Raw genomic sequence first — 17,509 nt, 5'->3', positions numbered from 1 at the left:
TAACTTTTTATTGGTATTGTAGCAGTAGAAGATCTTCTTGTTGCCTCTGATGTGCCTTGCAAGTCTCAACTCTGGTTGAATTTTGGCTTATCTTGACACCATTCTTATGTGCCCAAGCAGTATTTTTAATTTCCTTGTTGGTAGCCTGTCCTTGCTTTCACCTCATGTATACTGCCTTTTTGCATTGGAATTCTATGACAAGTTCCCTGTTTAGCCAGGCCAGTGTCTTAATAAATGTACTTGTCTTCCCAAGTATTGACACAGATGGTCTTTCTAATTGGAGGAGGCAGTACCTAAAAACTTGAAGCATTTAATGACTAATCAGAATTTTTATTTATTTGAATTGAGTTTTTTCCATTAATATAGCAATTTAAAAGGAGCATTACAGTTTAAAAAGTTTGTCTCTGTAAAAAGAGTAAGCATAATTTTTATCATAACACATACAAAAAGTTGTAAATTAAAGTAGCACAGATGAAGTCTGGCACTTAACTGCTTAAGCATTCATGCTTAAGAACTAAGCATTCATTGCATGTATATTTTTTGAGTATGTAACTGTAAAAACAAATAATTGAGACTTATTACTACAGCAACATACTGAAAGTCGATTAGAAATGAATTGATTTATGAATCTGACACTGTCCATAAATTTCAGCCAGCATTTAGGGAAGTAGCGTGAATTTAGCACAATCCTTCTTTTAAGGCCTTTATTGTTCCCTGTCATATTTAATGTCTAGCATTGTCCTTCCAGTTATAAGTTAGTTATGCTAAGGCTCACTGCCTTTGGATTGGGTATAGAGACCTTCTCTGTCATCTTGTTTAAGTTGTATCTTCTGGTGTAGCCACAGAGTGTGTCACGGAGTTTACTGAACAACAACAATTACATTTTATTTTAACAATCCCAAAGGTTTTTTGCATTCTGTGTTTGGAGTGTAAAGAATACTCTCTAAATATATATGGGAAGCAGAAATATGTAGAAACATCTATTTCCAGACTGTTAATGTGAGATTTCTGATAAGATTTTAAATGCCAGACCGCCTCTTGACCTTTGCAGTAGAAATCTCATCAGTCAGTACATACCCATGACACATCTTAGCTTTTATGAACGGACATATCGTATTAAAAAAAAAAAAACTTAAAAATGCTCTGACAAGCTGTAGCTCATATACAACAGAATAATCTTTAGGGAGCCTTCATTGAATCTTAAGAAATACGTGTAGGGGCATAGTTGCAATGCAGTATACGGTGTATGTGAAAGCTAGGTAACTGCTGGTGTAGGCATGCAGCAATTGACTAGTAATTGCAGGGCTGCTAGTTTAGTGAAAACAGAAGAATATGACAGACCAAAGGAAAAGGTGACTAAGACAGAGGCTTTTCTTTGAAGCTTTTAGGAATGTACTACTGGACACTTGGTTGAAGTATTAAAGTATGAAAAAGAGGTATGTGTGGGAAGAACTACTGGTGAATGAATACTGCTGTAGTTTTATGATGCTGCCATGAAACAGCTTTGGCAGGGCTCAATCAGCCCTCTTCTTGATTGCTGTATTCCTCCTGCAGCATTTAATAACTTTATTAATGCCTACAGGAAAATGACTTGCCATAGCCATTGGCAATATTAGTGCTGCTGGAGTAATGCAGGGTCCTGAAATCAAGTGTCAGCAACTAAGAAACTTGTTATTTGACTGCTAAACTGATAGCCCATTCTGTAAACTTATCTTATAATGATATCAGATCTGCCAGTGCTAAATGCTGTGCAGGGTACTGAGCACCAGCCAAGGCCCAGTATGATTGTTACTGTGTGATAGGTACTTTCCTGAACTCCAGTGCTAACTTTACAGAGATATCAACTCTTTTGTTTTATTTATAACTGACTAAGACCATTTTTTGTAGTTTTGGGTATGCCAAAATAGCAATATATTTATTTGATCTGTTTTCCTTTGGGAGGACTATGCGAAGCATGGTAGATGGACTATAAACTATTATATGAAACTAATGGAGTGAGAATCTGCTGTAGTGTATGGATGAACAGCTGCAAAAAACTAATAAAAAGAAAAAGTAGTCCCCAGGAGTTGTCATGATGAAATATGGAAAGGGAGCATCTCTCTTAAAAGAGCTTACTTTTTGTCCCACTGCCCATCAAAAACTACTCAGTTGCATGATGATCCTGTCAAGCTACCTTTTGTAGAAGGGCATATACCATTTCTATCACTGATTTTCTCAGCTAAACATTTTTAGCTGAAAGATGCTGATACATCTTCTGATATCAAAGGGCAAGAATTCCATGCACCAGTTGAGAACCTTTATTCAAATATTCAGTTTTCCAGTCAAAGAGGAAAGGAAATAGAAGTTGCAGAAGCAGGGGAGATATACACACATTCGATGGATTTTCTACGTGACCTAAAAATCTCTTTGATTGTATTTGTTTCACATACATGGTAGTAATAATCCTGGTGTAAATTGTTCACCTGCATAATTAATGTTATGAATATATCATGAACCTTTTACCCTTCCCAGGAACTAAAACAACAAATAAGAAAGCCTATTCTAGATATGAACATGTTTCAACTTTAAAATTCTGTCTTAGATCTTTTCTAGAATAGAAGAAGGCACTTTGTGTCTCAGTGGTAAGCTGGAAATTTCCTTTCTGTTGTTTAAAATTGGTGAGAGCTATTACAGGGATCAGATTTATAAAAAGCAGACCTCTAAGTATGGGACGAGTTGACAGGATCAGCCCCTGCAATGTACAGTGTGGTGTGTTTTATGTGATGGGAGTAACCAGGATGATGCATAGTCCCTCTTTTAAGATCCCCCTCTTTCCAAGAAGGTGTCTACCTCCACACATGCAAATGTGTGTTTCCCTGCTGAAATGTAGGCCTTTTTTTTTTTTGTTTTGAAATTGTTTGCATATGTTACACACTTCTACTGAAGATTCCTCAAATATGTAAGTGAAGAAGTAAATAGAGACATTGGAGTCAGGAGGTTGTAAAATCTGTGCATATTGGAGATTTGGGTACAAGGAAACAAAGTCCAGGTGACTGAATGGACAGGTAGAGAGACAAACTGTAAGGTTGTTGGTCTGTGCATATGTTTATATGTGTTTACAGTGCATAAATAAATATATTTATGCTCGAAATAAGAGTTTAGAAAGAAGAAGCCATGAAATAAGCTGCTCATTAAAGATAGAAAGCAAAAGATAGAGCATTACAATTTTTATTAAATATTATTTCATCTGGTTATGCTTTTATGTCCACAGAGAAATTGTTAACTGTGTAAAGTGTATTGAGGTTTATTGATGGCCAGCTTGTTCATTTCTTGGAAAAATGTGCCTGCTTAATATACTAAAGGGACGTGTTTAACATAAATAGTTAGAAAAGGCTATTGAAAACAAGCTTCCTGTGGGTATGATAAGTAAGGAGTAAATCATATGCAGACAGTGTTTAGAAAAATAACAGAGAGGTCTATGGAAAAAACAAAATGTTTATCAAAGTATATTCTTATGCAAAAACAAAGTGAAACAGTAGACTAACGCTTGTCTAAATCTTTCCATAGGTTTCAAAGCTCTTAGCCTCCCACTCTACAGAAACTCTGTGGTGGATAGAGGTGGTGTTTTATTACCGATTAAAAATGAAGAACAAAACCCATAAAAGTAGTTGTAGTGGCACCTTGTTCCCCTCCCGCTACACACACACGCATCTGCTGAACTTTGAATCTATTAATCAGACCCATCAAAACTCACAAATTCAGTAGAAGACCCACGATGCAGACAGGTACCTTCCATTAGGTTGATGGGACCATACCAAGTGCTTAGCTTTAGCTCTGTCTCTTTTTGCAGGTTACCATGCCAGTCCAGCTGTTAACAGTGCAATTTTCCTGCTTTATTTCAGGCAAACTTATCTAAGTTACTTCAAACAATTTAAATTAATAGGATGATTTAACCTGGCTTGTTTTGTGTAAATATGATAGTAATTGCTGACAAGCTGCTTCACTGGCAGAGCAGTGTGTGTGGTGTGTGGTAAGAGTTGTGGGGTGTGTTGTTGATAGATTTGTGATGTATATGTTAACAATTCTGGGATGCAGGGTCTCATTTGTATTTATTAGGAAAAGAGGGTAACAATAAGCTGGAAAAAATTTACCCAGGTCCAGTTTCTGGGGTGAAACTGTTCATATTGGCTCTCCTGCATTTCAGCTGCATAAAGTCTGATTTCTTAGGCTTTTCTATGGAAATAAAAAGCAATTGTGTACTTGACTGAATCTTATTTCATGTTCAAGTTATAGTTGAGATCATCTGCTCTGGGGCAAATCTCATTCTTTTAGACTCTCATAAAGTAAACAGGATTTAAGACAGTGCTATCTCAGCAAAAGAGGAACGGTTGACATAATTTTAGAAACTGTGTTTAGTGCTATTTTAAATACATGTTGTGCTGTGCAGAGGTTATCTGTTGAATAAACATCTCAAAAATAACATGAAGTCTCAATCCATAGAAGAAACAAAGATGAACCCTTCATTTCTACTTGAGGTTAACCAGAAGAGAAAAATGGCGTAGTTATTTTTTGATTTCTTGGTTCAGGAAACCTACAAAATATATGTTCTTAAGCTTATTGTCTAACCACCATAGAATTCCCTCACTTGGTGTTTGTCTAAGTAATATAGAGCCAGTACATCTCTATTCTCATTTTATCATGTGGATTTGTATATGGAGCGCATGCACTTAATGCGTGCCAAGAGGAAGTAACTTGTGGGCTGAATGAAAAAGGATACGTGCTGTATGAACTTGTTTTTGTTTGCATTCTCTTCTCTTTCCCCTAATCTTGTTGCAAACTACTGTTTAAACTAGTACAAGTCTACTAAGCTATTCAGTTTTTATTGTCCTTCCCCGCCCTCCTCCTTTCCTCTGGTATTCAAAAATACATTTTAAAGACCTCCTGCTAACTTCAGCAGTGGGATTGAGGTGTGCTGCTTTCCACCCCCTATCTTCCTTGGAGTTTTTTCTTTAAATAAAGATGATTCATTGGTGGAAAAAAGTTGGTTGCTAGATATTACAACTTGGTTTGTCCAGACAGCAGGACTACAAGATTGCTTGTGCTGCCCTGCCAGGGACCAGCCCCTCTTAACGAGGAAATCCATTCTTCCTCCAGTTATGTCTTTTTTATAAATATATATATGGCTGATTTCTTCACTGTTTGCCTTAATATGTTTGAATCATGTGGAATTTCGTGCTTGTTAGAGAAGAGGCAGAAAGAGTGAAGGGCTGCTGCAGCATTTTGTTATCTGCACACAGCAGTCAGGTGGAGTTAGAATTTATTTTTTCTTCAAAGGATATAAATTTTTAATGGAGATGGGCATTTTTACTGAAAGGTTGCAAAAGATAGGTTCCAAACTGCAGTATGTTAGAGAAATGGCTCAGCCACCAAGAAATAAAGCTCCTAAGCAGCTGAGGATCTCTACTTTTCTAGAACTTCTGGTATGTTTAAAGAGAACATGAAATACACTATTTCTTCAAGTTTCTTCATTTTTGTTTTTGTTCTGTCAGACAGCTCTTTTTTTTTTTTTTTTTTTTTTTTTTGCTGTTTAAAGTACTCGGTATCCCTTCTTTGGATGGCCATCAGTGTTGGATATGCTACTGGTCTTAGCCCCTTGGAGAAGCCATTAATGACGCATATCCACTGTTTCTAAAGCCTCTGGCACAGTGTGAATTATGTTTTGCTGAGGAGTTAAGTTCTCTGTGCATCATCTCCACTTTGGTTCATATGAATTTGGTTCTCCACCCTCTTCAGGGACTGCCTTGTGAAATGTCCAAAGCTAACTAGTGTTTCTTAAGGAAAGAGAGCATGTAGATGGCCAAGTTAACATTGGACAAGTAATACATAGAAAGTCTGCACTCTTAACTTACCTTGGATCCTAACAGCCCTGCGCAAAGCAGGAGGTATGTTCTTTGGAGCCAGGGAACATGTGGGCCCCATCACTGTCTAGCGTAGCAGGACAGCCGGACCAGCCTCTCTGGAGAGCTCAGCATTAGCTTTCACAAGAAACACCTTTAATTCAGTCCTTCCCGGTGACTTCTTCTGAAGTACCTAGCCTGTTAGTTCATCACAGACATCAGGAATTGTGGTTACTGGCCTTCTGATGCAGGGCCATTTGGTTTTTTTATACTTGGTAGTGACCAATTCCTGCAAAGGCTAGCTCTGTTTTTTTTCCTAGTGGCTAGTGCAGTCCTCCTTTTTTCTGTTCTGCATAGCATTTTGGCTAGTTTGATGGGGGGTCTCTTATCCTCTGTGGCGCATGTTGTCTTTATCGCTTGTCACTTGAAAGTAGTCTTTTGTTGGTTACTGCATGAGTTGAGATATTTGAGGAAATCCTGGCCCATTCACTTGCCTTGCCTGGAGTTCTGCAGTTTCCAGCAATCATACAGGTGTGGAGAAAAAGCATTTTTTAAATTTTCCTTTTTCTCCCAGGAGAAAAAAAAAGGAAAGGTAATTATAAACTGTAAGACAAGTAGTGTGTGTGTTTATTTGACACACTGAGGGGAAGCAGAGAAGTGTAGTCAGTGCTGCTTCAAAGCGACTTTGAGATGCTTTCTTTCCTGCCTCCTGTCGGCAGCACTCGCTTGCTGTTGACAGGACTATGGGATGCTGAAGAGCAACTGATTTTGTCTGGGTGACTGAACATGGAAGATACTCAGGTGTTGCACGGCAATTTCTCATGTTTGGATGAGACCGTACTTTGACTTGTCATAAGCTAACCTCTTTCTACTAATAGTACTTGATTCAGGTTTTTGTTACGATGACTTTCTGGACAAAGAGACATGGCTCTTCTTTATCATTTCTGAGGATTAGGAGCTCAACATTTCACAGCCAGCTCGACAGTGCATCCACTGAATTAGTTAATAATGACAAACACCTGGAACTTGACAGTGCCTTTTACTATAAAAATCATTCTTAAAAAATAGCTAACCTGTTGCTTGTGGGGTTGTGGGTTTTTTCCTTGCTCTCTCTCCCCCTCAGAGCTTTTGTGTGTGTGTGTGTGTGTGTGTTTTGGGGCGTGGAGGTGGGAATATTCCACTTGGTAAGAGCCTGGAGACAAGACTTCCAGGACTACTGTCAGGCTTTGCCTTCTTTGCCCTTTATGTTACAATGTGACTTATTTTGTTGCCTTTTCTTTTTGTCTTTTTTTCCCCCCCCATTGGATACATTCAAACCCAAAGGCATTTCAAGAGCTGTAGTCTTGGGTAGAATTGATAGAATCAAGAAATTTCATGATGCTAAAAAATATAAGTAAAGAAGTTTAGTTTTGTCATGCCAGCATAAATAAGAATGTGTCATTGCAAGGCAGGGTCAGTTTCAGAAACAAGGTTTTACTAATTGAAAGAGAGATTTTTTTCAGACTCTTTATAGATAGCTGACTTTATGCTTCTCCTCTTCTCCATAATAAGTAAAAAAAAAATTGAGCAAGTTTCTTTATGCAACGCCTCCTGTTGAGATGAAATACCAGTTTCCCCCAAACTACAGAACATGATTCCCTTCAAAATAAATTTGAAGGCCAGTTGCCAAAGCCAGCTTTTAAATATCAAAATGTGGAAGACTGTGTTCCTCTGAAAAGAGGGCTTGGTAAGGGTGTTCAGTTAAGTGCTTTGCAGCACCTCTGCATCACTTTTCGGAAGTCGAGTAGCGACAGTGCAGAGTGCCAAAGCTAATAACTGAGAGGAGGGGCTGTGCTTAGCAGGACGGAAACACAGCCTGCGCTGGTCGAGGTGCGCAGTTGCTGTTTTTGCCTGCTTTGGAGTGCCGATTAGCAGAACTTCCCCATTGCAAAATATATCTTTCTCTAGTGTGGGGAAGGACAGATGAAGAAAGCAGTGGACAAGTTTCCACATGTCCCAGTACAGCTGAGATTTACAGCATAGGTTTCACAGCTCAGAGGAATCCTTATTTTGGTAATGTAGCTCCTTTCCACCTAGGCGGCTGGATGAGTCACTACCCCTGAGCGTGCATCAACTAACCCACAAGGTGCTTTACTGCGTGAATTGGGCTAAAGTCTCTCCCTTGATTCAGCCCTCTTCATTTGCTGTTTTTTTTTTCTTTCTCAGAATTCTACAGAGGTTTCTCACATCCTTTTTTAATCATTTTTAATTTTTCTTAGATCTCTTGCTTTGATTAGCTTTCTGTATTCTATCTTATACGTTTCAGGGTGTAGGCCCATTTCTCATTTTTAGAGTTTGGACTGAGACATACTGTTAAGACTTGATAATACCTCTGATGTCTACAGCAGGCTTCTAACGCCTTCTTCTGGGCCACCTTGAGCCAGCTGCTGATGCGAACAGGATATTAAAACAGAAGTAATACTTCTAGTATACAGAAGTAACTACTTTCTGGTGTACAGAAGAGTCATCCTAGCTGTGAAGTCCAGTAGAGGTGACTCCTTAGTTGCCTGTAGAAACAGGACACCTGAAGTCTATATTACTGTTCTCCAGTTGCCTCCTTCTGTTGGGTTTGTTTTCTCCTCTAAGCACCCGCTGCCTCTCAGCTCCTATCTATTGTATCATGTGTATATGCAATTCAGTAACAGTGGGGATTACTAAATCTGCTCCTGACAGCTTCAGAAAAATAAAAAAAAAAAGTTTATTGACTGCTAGGAAGACAGCAGTTTTGAATCAGTTCCCACCAGGAACTGCAGAGTTCAGGGAGCATGTTGCAATCCCCACAGTGTTTCTGCAGCAATAGGCTTGTTTATGTCTCAAGGTCCTGTCTTTCAGACTGGTCCTTACAAATTTTTCTTTGCCAAATGAGGAGAGTGAATATACACAGTAAAGTAATGGAGGAAGGTTGATGGTCATGGGCAATCTGCACGTAGAAAAACACAATTCAGTACTGCATTTAAATGAATCGGGGGGAAAACTCAGTTCTGAAACCCTGAAAACAGATGCGTCCATTTTCCCTTCTCCTTTTTCCTTAACTTTTAATCCTTTTCTTTTTTTAAAAAAAAGATAGCCTGCTGGCAGGATATTTTTAGTGGTTCCTAATTTGTGCAGTTAGTAAATATTGGTAGGCTTTTTGCTTTAAAATGGACCAGGATTTGAAAATCTTGTTTCACTTTTGACTTACCTGCCAAACTGTAAATCACTTTAGGATTATTGTTCAAAATATAGCTGAAAGGTTGGGCAACTGAAAGTTTCTAAGCACAATTGTTGCCAACTTACGCTGTTGTTAAACATAATTAGTTAATATTTTTAAGTGCCATGCTCTCCTCAGATGACTGGTACTGTATAATTTAAAAATATTGTAATATCAGGTACTCTACTTTTGAGTCAAGGGTTTGTTTCCTTAGAAGTGGGAAGAATATGGTCAGTGAGATCTCTGCAGTTGACAAACATAACTTTGCAAAGCAGGATATATTGCTTTTTTTTTTCTCTTTTTCTGGAGCGGTCTGAGGCTCTAGTTTCCTACTGTTACTGTGCATGAGAGAGGCAGAAAGCTGAAAAGGGCTCTTATTGGATATCATGAGCGATACTTTGTCACTGCTTAATTTCTTTAGAGCTCTTCACTAATTCTAAGTGTATAAAACCTCTGCTTGTAATGCCGAAACCTCTTTCCTCTAGGTGGGAGTTCGTCCTTTTTCCCTTGCACCAGCTTGTGTTTGTATGCAGCGTGTATGTTTGGACAATGAAACATAAACAACTCCAAGCCCGTGTTCAGAAAAATAAGGAGTAAGTAGTCATTGTAGCAGATGTGACTGTCTTTTCCCTGAGGGCACAGACAGTTAGAACCCAAATTCCCTTTAATTATCCCAGTAATAGACATGCGTGCAAACATAGGAACGCAGAAATGGGTACTTCTGGCGGGGGAAGCTCTGCCGGGACAAAGAGAAGAGGAATGCGGGCCGGATGTTGGACCTTGAGACTCTGGAAGTTGGAGCGAACTGTAAAAGCAGGTCAAGGAATGGGGGCAGGGCAATTGCTGCGACGGCTCCCACCTCGCGTTGAGTGCTGTAAGCAAATTGCTGGGGCGACGGCTTTGTGAATAGTGAGCAAACCAATGAAAAATATGAGGAGGGAGGGTAGAAAAAACACAAGTTTTAAAACACAAGTTCAAGTTTTTCTGTGACACAGAACTTGTTTAAAATGAAGAAACAAATACTTTAAGTATGCTTTATCTTCTATTTTTCCCAATAATAATAAACGAACTGCTTATAACCCTGCCTCAATACCTCAGAAATTGTTCTGTAGCTGATAATGGTCATATAATAAACAAAGGCCAATAAGCAGGGTATGAACTTACTGGTTTATAGTTTATAGAGGTTTATAGTCTTGGCATTTGTTTTATTATGGATGATTTAAAGTGGCAAGAAGCTCCAGAGGCAGGTAAAGCTTCTAGATAAGGCAAGGACTGCCTGTTTATTTCTTTGCTTTTTGAGTCCTCTTTGTAAGGAAAGGCAGGCTTCAGGAATGAGTTAGGTTGTGTTGGATAATATAAGGAAGGCAGCTGCTTTATTTGTGAGCTGAAGAGATCTCCAGGAAACTCCCGAATCTTGAAAGGAAGCCATAGTTTGGGGTTTGGTCTTTGTATGATTTTTTTTTTCTCCCTATAAACAAAGATGAGCTCTGATCTGCAGATGGAGATCTGACTTGTTTTCATGTTGATTTGACTTATTTACATTTCCAAATGTAGCATTGTAAGACATAAAAGAGGAGTCTTTTAGTTTGTGGTTGCTGATTTAATCTTGGTGGGCAAAGCAGTAATTCCCGTAGTTTCTTTTTATGAAGGATTGGATCGCATTAGCTAACCTTGCATAAACAAGAGTCTTGCAGTGTTTTTATTTTTTCCTTGGAGGGAAAAAATGATGTTTTGTTTTTGTTGTTTCTTCCTGGATCCCTATTTGAGAAACTGCTCTGTTCTCCTTTACTGGGTAATCACCAGAATGTCTACTTTTTCAATGTATTATCTAGATCAAAGAATATTCTTAATTTTAATAACAAATGTTCTTAATCTTCTACTTTATTAACTGTTGTGGATTAGCTACTATAAATGCATGTGCTTTTGTTTCCCAGGTGCAACGGAAACATACTCTTAATTCTGTATCATTAAAGTCAATTGTGCAAGAAGCCCCAGTATAAATGTCTTCTATATGGGGAGAGCTACATGCAACATCTTTTTAATTAAAATGCGATACTGAGGATGTACTTATTTGTCCTGATCCTTTCGTTTTACAGAGAACCATGAAACTTCATAAGCTGATGTCACTTTTCAGTGGTCGAGGTTATACTTTTCTCTGAATATCTTCCATCCACTCAATTTCTGGTATACTCAGTTTGGACTATCAGAGCCTTCTGCTAGCACAACCTGTTAGGTCTGTGTTACATGCGTGATCTGATCCTCCTTAGCCTTGACACCTGAAGGTTTGTACCATATATAGAAAACAGTGGACGTGCCGACCCTGTTCCAGTCTCAGTGACAGGTGGACCAGGAATTTCACTGGGGCTTTGGACCTAGATTATTCAGAAAAGATCTTTTTTTTTCATTACTCTCTCTTTCTGCTATGTTTTAAATGTTCGATAGTTACTATTTTCTTTTTTGTCGTTTTGATCAATGTAGTAGTTTGAGTCCTCTTGTTATACTAAAAATTTAGAAGAAAGGAACCAGCCGCACCTTCCTGGCCTGCAGTTCATCCTGGTTGAGTTTATATATGCTATATATGTGTGTAAGAGAAATGAAAAGGTATTATTTTCTGTGTTTATTACATTTAAATTGAGTTGTTTTTTAAAATTTGCTTGTCTTGTATTATTCTCGAAAGAAAAGGCACTTTTAATGTTTTCATGGTAAATACACTCAACAGGAGATGCCTTTCTGACCTATTTCGCAACACAAGCTAGTTTAGGTAGAGGACGGGTTTAGTCCAAAGGAAATACAACTATGTAAAGAGCAGCTTGTATTTGCATGGTTTTATACACTGTGAAGCAGAAGTAGAACAAATTAGCTGTGGTAGAGCTTTGTGGCACCATAGCTGAAGCAGCCTGCTGGGTGGTTTGTCCAGTTTTACTTGGGGTTTTTCCCCGCTACAGTGATGCACAGACAAACCCTGACGTCCCATCTACAATTTTGTTCACAGCTGCGTTTTTAGAAGCTCACTTGAGAAAACAAACACCAGTATATGATAGTTTATAGTCACCTATATGTATGGAGTTATAAGTATTTTCTTCCAATTACTTGCTTTTTTTCCTACTTAGAGCTCAAAATTATTTCAAACATGAAGTCACTGTACACAAGTGCTGAGCAACACATACCTTGAATAAGTCCTAGAAAAACGTTGTTGACGTACTAAGCCTCAGCCCCTTCTGGATAAGTAGGGGTGAGTGAAATGTGATTGGTTTTAGATGAAGTATGGCTGTTCTTTGGCTGAATTTTCTTGAAGGAATTCTGTTTCTTTTTGGATAGTATTTGCTCGTGTTTCCTTTCTTCCCTCTAGCTGTGATGCCTTTCTCCTTTCACCTGCTGCAAGTCAATGACTTGCACTGCAAGAGCTGGGAAAGACGGCTGGTGAGGGGAAATGTAAGAAAGAAAGTGTATAGAGAAAAGTTGATTGCAAAAGATGAGAGAGGCTCTTGCATGCCTTCCTTTCTTTTTTTTTTCAGCACAGAGCAATGGTTGTTCTTATGAAGTTGTTTTGAGAGAGTTTCTTATTCATGGCAGTATTTATGTAATAATGGGAAGCTTAAATGGAAAACTTAACAATAGCACTCATAGTGATACCAGAGATGCGCAGAAATCATTCAGAATGTGCTGTTTTTCTCAGCCTGTGTTTAAAAATAGTTAGGGAGGGTGGCATATGGAAATGTCACAGCAGAGAGTTGACAAGTGCACCGCACTGGGTCCTCGGAGAGGGGAGCGCTGTGAATACACCGCTGAACAGAGCGCGCTGGATGGTGACCAGGTAGAGCGTCTCTTGCCAGCCACGACAGCAGACTTAATAGAAGTCTCTGGGGTTAATGAGGCTGGCACCAGGGGTGATGTAACGGGGTCAGCACGGCAGACCACAGCAGAGACTTCTGCCTTGTCTTGTTGCCTTTGAAGATGATACACAAGTAACATGAGTATCGCAGGAATAAAAGATCTAAGTGACGCTAAAACTGTTATACAACTTCAGGAAGGCTGGAATTATTGTATCATCCTGAGATTAGATATGTTTGATTATAAAATCCCTTCGGCATGCAGTAGAATGATTCAGTTTTCCTCTGGTCAGTTAGTGAATTTGTGGTACCGATGCCACCCAGAGACTTCTGCTAATATTGCAAATCTAGTAGTTTTAAGCAGTAGTATTTCTCTACTAGCAGTTTCTTCAAGAAGATGGCACTGCCCATATGTTTAACTTTGTGGTCACTATTTGCACAAAATAACACCATGACATAAGGTGCCTTATATCTACGTTATAAACCCTGCTGAAACTTTTAATATCTATGTTAAATTTTTAATGCAACTGGGAGTTCTCTATACCTGTCTTTTAGCTTTGTTCTTTACCATGCAAGATCACTCCTGAATTCAGTTCTAAACCTACCACTCTATTCTTACTGTTATTTTGTTAATTTGTTTTACTGTTTACTGTAGCTCTACTTGTCTTTGAAGGGCCAAATGATGCAACTAAGTGTAGAGACAGCTTTGTTTCATTTACAAAGAAATGCAGAGGTCAGCAGCCCTCGGCAGGTCCCTGGACAATGTGAACTGAACAAGCCATGGCCTGTTGGGTAGACATTAATTGTAAAGTAAGATCGAGACAAATTTCTGGACTTTCATTATTTGAACAAGTATCTAATGATGTCCTGCCCAGCTTTGATCATCAACCTCATTGTCTACAAAGTTCTTTAGGAGACTCTCTTGACCTTCAGTGCGTTTGCTTTGCTGTAGGTTTATGAGCCATGGCAAACTTTTGTTTCCCATTAAATCTAAGCTATTAAAAAAAAAAAAAGAAACAGAAAACAACCAGACCCTGAAACACCCAGGAAAACGCACTGTGATTCACAGCATGTGAAAAGAGAGTTGCAGCTTTCTTGGAATCTTCAACTCTTTCAAAATTTGTATCTTTTAAGTCCATGAGAAAACATGTGTTTTATTTCAAGAATGTGTTTGAGTTGCAAGTCCTGCAGATTTCAGTTGTATATTAATGACTTTCTTTATTTGCCGATAATTGATAGATATGTATTATGGTTGTATTGAAAGAGCCCAGCGTAAGTTGGAGTCCAGTTGCTGTCATGATTTTACATATGCAACAACACGCTTTTGCACGGACAGCTTGAAGTCTGAGACTGATGTCTGCAGAATAGTAAATGTATATGGTAAACTTAAAAAACAAAACAAAAACATAAAAACCCCACCAGAATAAGGCTGTGTCTGAGCAAGTGTTTTCACTATCAGGAGAGAGGTAATGGAAGGGAGAACAAAGTACTGTAGTGTGTTACACCAGCTGGGAGCAGAGAAAGAGGAGGGGGACATCAGGAACAGGAGAGCTGGAGGGGGAAGGGGGAGGGACTGCAGCAGTTTGTCGTACGCTTTGCTGGGATCAGCAGGCAGCAAAATTAACTTACACATTTATTTGTGGAACTGTTGTAGTGTATAAAATCTATAGCTGTGTTATCTTATAAAGCACGTCACGTTGCATCTGCCAGAAAACCATTAATTAAGTGAAGCTGTTATTACTCATTACGTAACCTTGAGCTTTTAAATCAAAGAAAAATATTTTATAGACTTTTAATAGCTTCATATTCACCTCTGACTCTAAGGAGATAATTCTTATCAAAACTGAAAGATCGCGTTTCATTTATGGCTCTTCAGCTATATTTTCCTGTTTAGATAGTAATAAATCTGAAATTAGTTACTTAAATTATTAGTAGAGTAACTGGAAACAGAATTTCACCAATATGCTTTTGTTCTTACAATTTAGTGGGGTTTTGTTTGGATGTACTTTTTTCTTGCTTTTTAGAAAAAGTTTTCCTTTACAGAAATGTCACAAAAGTTATAACTTTATCCCATATGGGCGTGCCCCTGAGGCATGCGATGCCACCCTAAGACACAGGATTTGCTGTTTCAGAGTGTTTGAGGCAAAGAATAATGGTTGCTCTTGCTGCCCTTTGCACTCCTGGACCTCATTCCCTCTCTATCTCAAGCAAGACCAATACTGAATACAGGAAGGATAAAATAATTTATATTTTGGAGAAGGGGAGGGGATATGATTTCAGAGAGATTTCTCAGCAGGTGCCCTCCAGCCTGGGTGTGCCTTGCCCTAGAGGGCCTTTTCCTGCCTCCCCCAAAACAGTGGGGAATTTACAGTTAGCGCAACAAATGGTGAATTTAGCTACCGAACTCTACTGAACATATACAGATAGACGTTATAGGCCTGTGATTGCACAGATGCATATGGGCTGTCGCTAAAAACGCAGAAGTTGCTTTTCTGGCACCCACGTGATTCCAGTGCAAGGGCCCCTCTGGGGGGGACCCAAAGCCTGTGGTGCTACAGCTTCTGCACGGTGTTTAACCATTCTCAGCAATAGCTGAATACATTTCTGACACCAAATAACATTTTTCACCTGGGCCCTCTCCTTGGAAACCAATAACCTATTTGTGCTAAAACTTAAATATTTAAATTAGGAATAAATCACCCTGGAACAAGCACCAGACATGGATCATTTCAATCCAGACATTTGCAATAGGAAAAATATGTAAGTGAGCATAAAACCAGACCTTGCAACAGGGCCTGTTGGGTGACCTGCACTGTAACTGGCAATCTCAGTTGTCAAAATTACACGGCGGTGGCGCTCTGAGAGGTAGGTGTTGACAGCATATACCAAACAGTCGTCACGGTGTACACACCTCTCATCCTTGTATTTGATCATTTCAGATCTGTTGTCTTTAAACAGGCAGTTCCACAGCGCCGTTGTATTGTACACATGTTGTCCTCGTCTCCTTCCACGCATGTTCATACTGTTTTGTGGCTACATTAAAAGTAGTAACAAGGCTTTGATATCCTGCGAACTGGAAGAGAGACTTCAGGGGATGAGGCTTTTGTACAACTGCTTTTTTTTTTTTTTTTTTTTTTTTAAGTACCATTAATATCATTATACTTCATAAATAGCAATTTTGTGTACTTTGTGTGTCTGCCTAAAAAATCTCTGTGCTCCCAGAACAACATTTGTGCTAATACAACCACACTTTGGGTACCCAGCTAGTGATATGGATGCAGAAACAATTAATAATAATGGCAGTGTTTGAGAGGTTGGTGCAATTATTTATATGTGTTTAACTTTGAAACTAGAAATAGATTCATATTCTGAATACGAATAACATTCACTGCTGAATTTCAGCAACTTACCCACGTCTGCTGTCTGCTTTTCATAGTGTTACATTGGCCTGAGAAAGGCAGGTAAAAAATGCTCTTTTTTCTGAGTGTCGGGCATCTTCCCTTTTTCCTTCCTCATGTCTTAACCACTTTAAAAGTCAAACGTGCTGGTTTTTATTATTATTTTCCATAGAATTCAGGTCATATTTTTCTTTAAAAGACATCCTCAGCTGCTTCTGGTACACAGGAAATTAATCTGACCTCATTTGATTATCTACTAATGAATTGTGGTTGTACTCTGTTGTTGTTTGCCTTACCTAAAGAAAAAAACATGTCTGGCTTATAAATTAGAATAAAATTTTGATATTGGGTGGCTGTTTCTTTGTTTTATAAGATTATAGTGCAGATTATGTGATTTTATGTGGTAAAAGTCTCCTGTGTTCCCTGAGAGGACCACACTGAGAAAACTCTCAGCCCCACAGTATCTGCAAATGTGATGTTGGCTACCTGATGTCTTACAACTGTGACATTTACAGTAGACATTTACAGTAACAAGTATATTTCTTTTTCATTTTTTTAGAAATCGCCCCTTGGTTACGTGTGTTCAGAGCAGAAGATGCTGTAGACTTCTCACAGTTAACGTTTGACCCAGGACAAAAAGAGCTTATTGCTGGAGCAAGGTGAGAGAAGCATGTCCTTTTCACGCTACATCAGATTGAATTTGTTCTTTGTAGACAGGTAGTATTGAGCCAAATTTTATCACCAAGTTGCTCTCATGTGACTCTCCAGCCTTCCAGACCCACTAAACTGAATATTGTCTCCATTTGTTTCTCTTATTCCTGACCAAAGGTAAAAGATGGACTGCCTGGTTTCCAGGAGCCTAATAACTTAACGCTGCCCTTCCTGTTTTTAAGAGGACTGTCCTGGAGTGCTCTCAGACTTTGGTGTGTACAGAAGAACACGGCAGATGCTTTATGACAATGTGGCAAAAGTTAGTCTAGCGTAAAATTTATGACAAACGCAAATTTGGCTACTCAATACCGCGCTTCTTGTTTGGATGATCCTAATAATTCATCAGGGCAGTCTTGGTTACAGTCTATTAAGGACTGCAGAATTAGATGGTGGCGAATAATCATAATTTTTATACAGTAAGACAGTATTTTGCAAACTGTGACCAACAGTGAAACTGTCTTAGAT

General features: G+C 38.8%; 1 protein-coding gene across 7 annotated transcripts in view; it reads left to right on the top strand.

Annotated features, from left to right (window-relative positions):
• The window catches only part of SEMA5A (semaphorin 5A), a 315,605-nt gene that overhangs the window by 92,735 nt on the left and 205,361 nt on the right, over positions 1 to 17,509 (top strand). For all 7 annotated transcript variants that reach the window (XM_064506843.1, XM_064506838.1, XM_064506844.1 and 4 more), the window contains one exon: positions 16,893 to 16,992. In XM_064506843.1, coding sequence (XP_064362913.1) covers positions 16,893 to 16,992 — 100 coding nt within the window. The remainder of the gene's footprint in view (positions 1 to 16,892; positions 16,993 to 17,509) is intronic.

This window comes from Dromaius novaehollandiae, chromosome 2, assembly GCF_036370855.1.
Source record: "Dromaius novaehollandiae isolate bDroNov1 chromosome 2, bDroNov1.hap1, whole genome shotgun sequence".
Classification (NCBI taxonomy): Eukaryota; Metazoa; Chordata; class Aves; order Casuariiformes; family Dromaiidae; genus Dromaius; species Dromaius novaehollandiae.
Note: the sequence above shows the minus strand (reverse complement) of the source record. Positions and strands in the feature narration are given on the sequence as shown.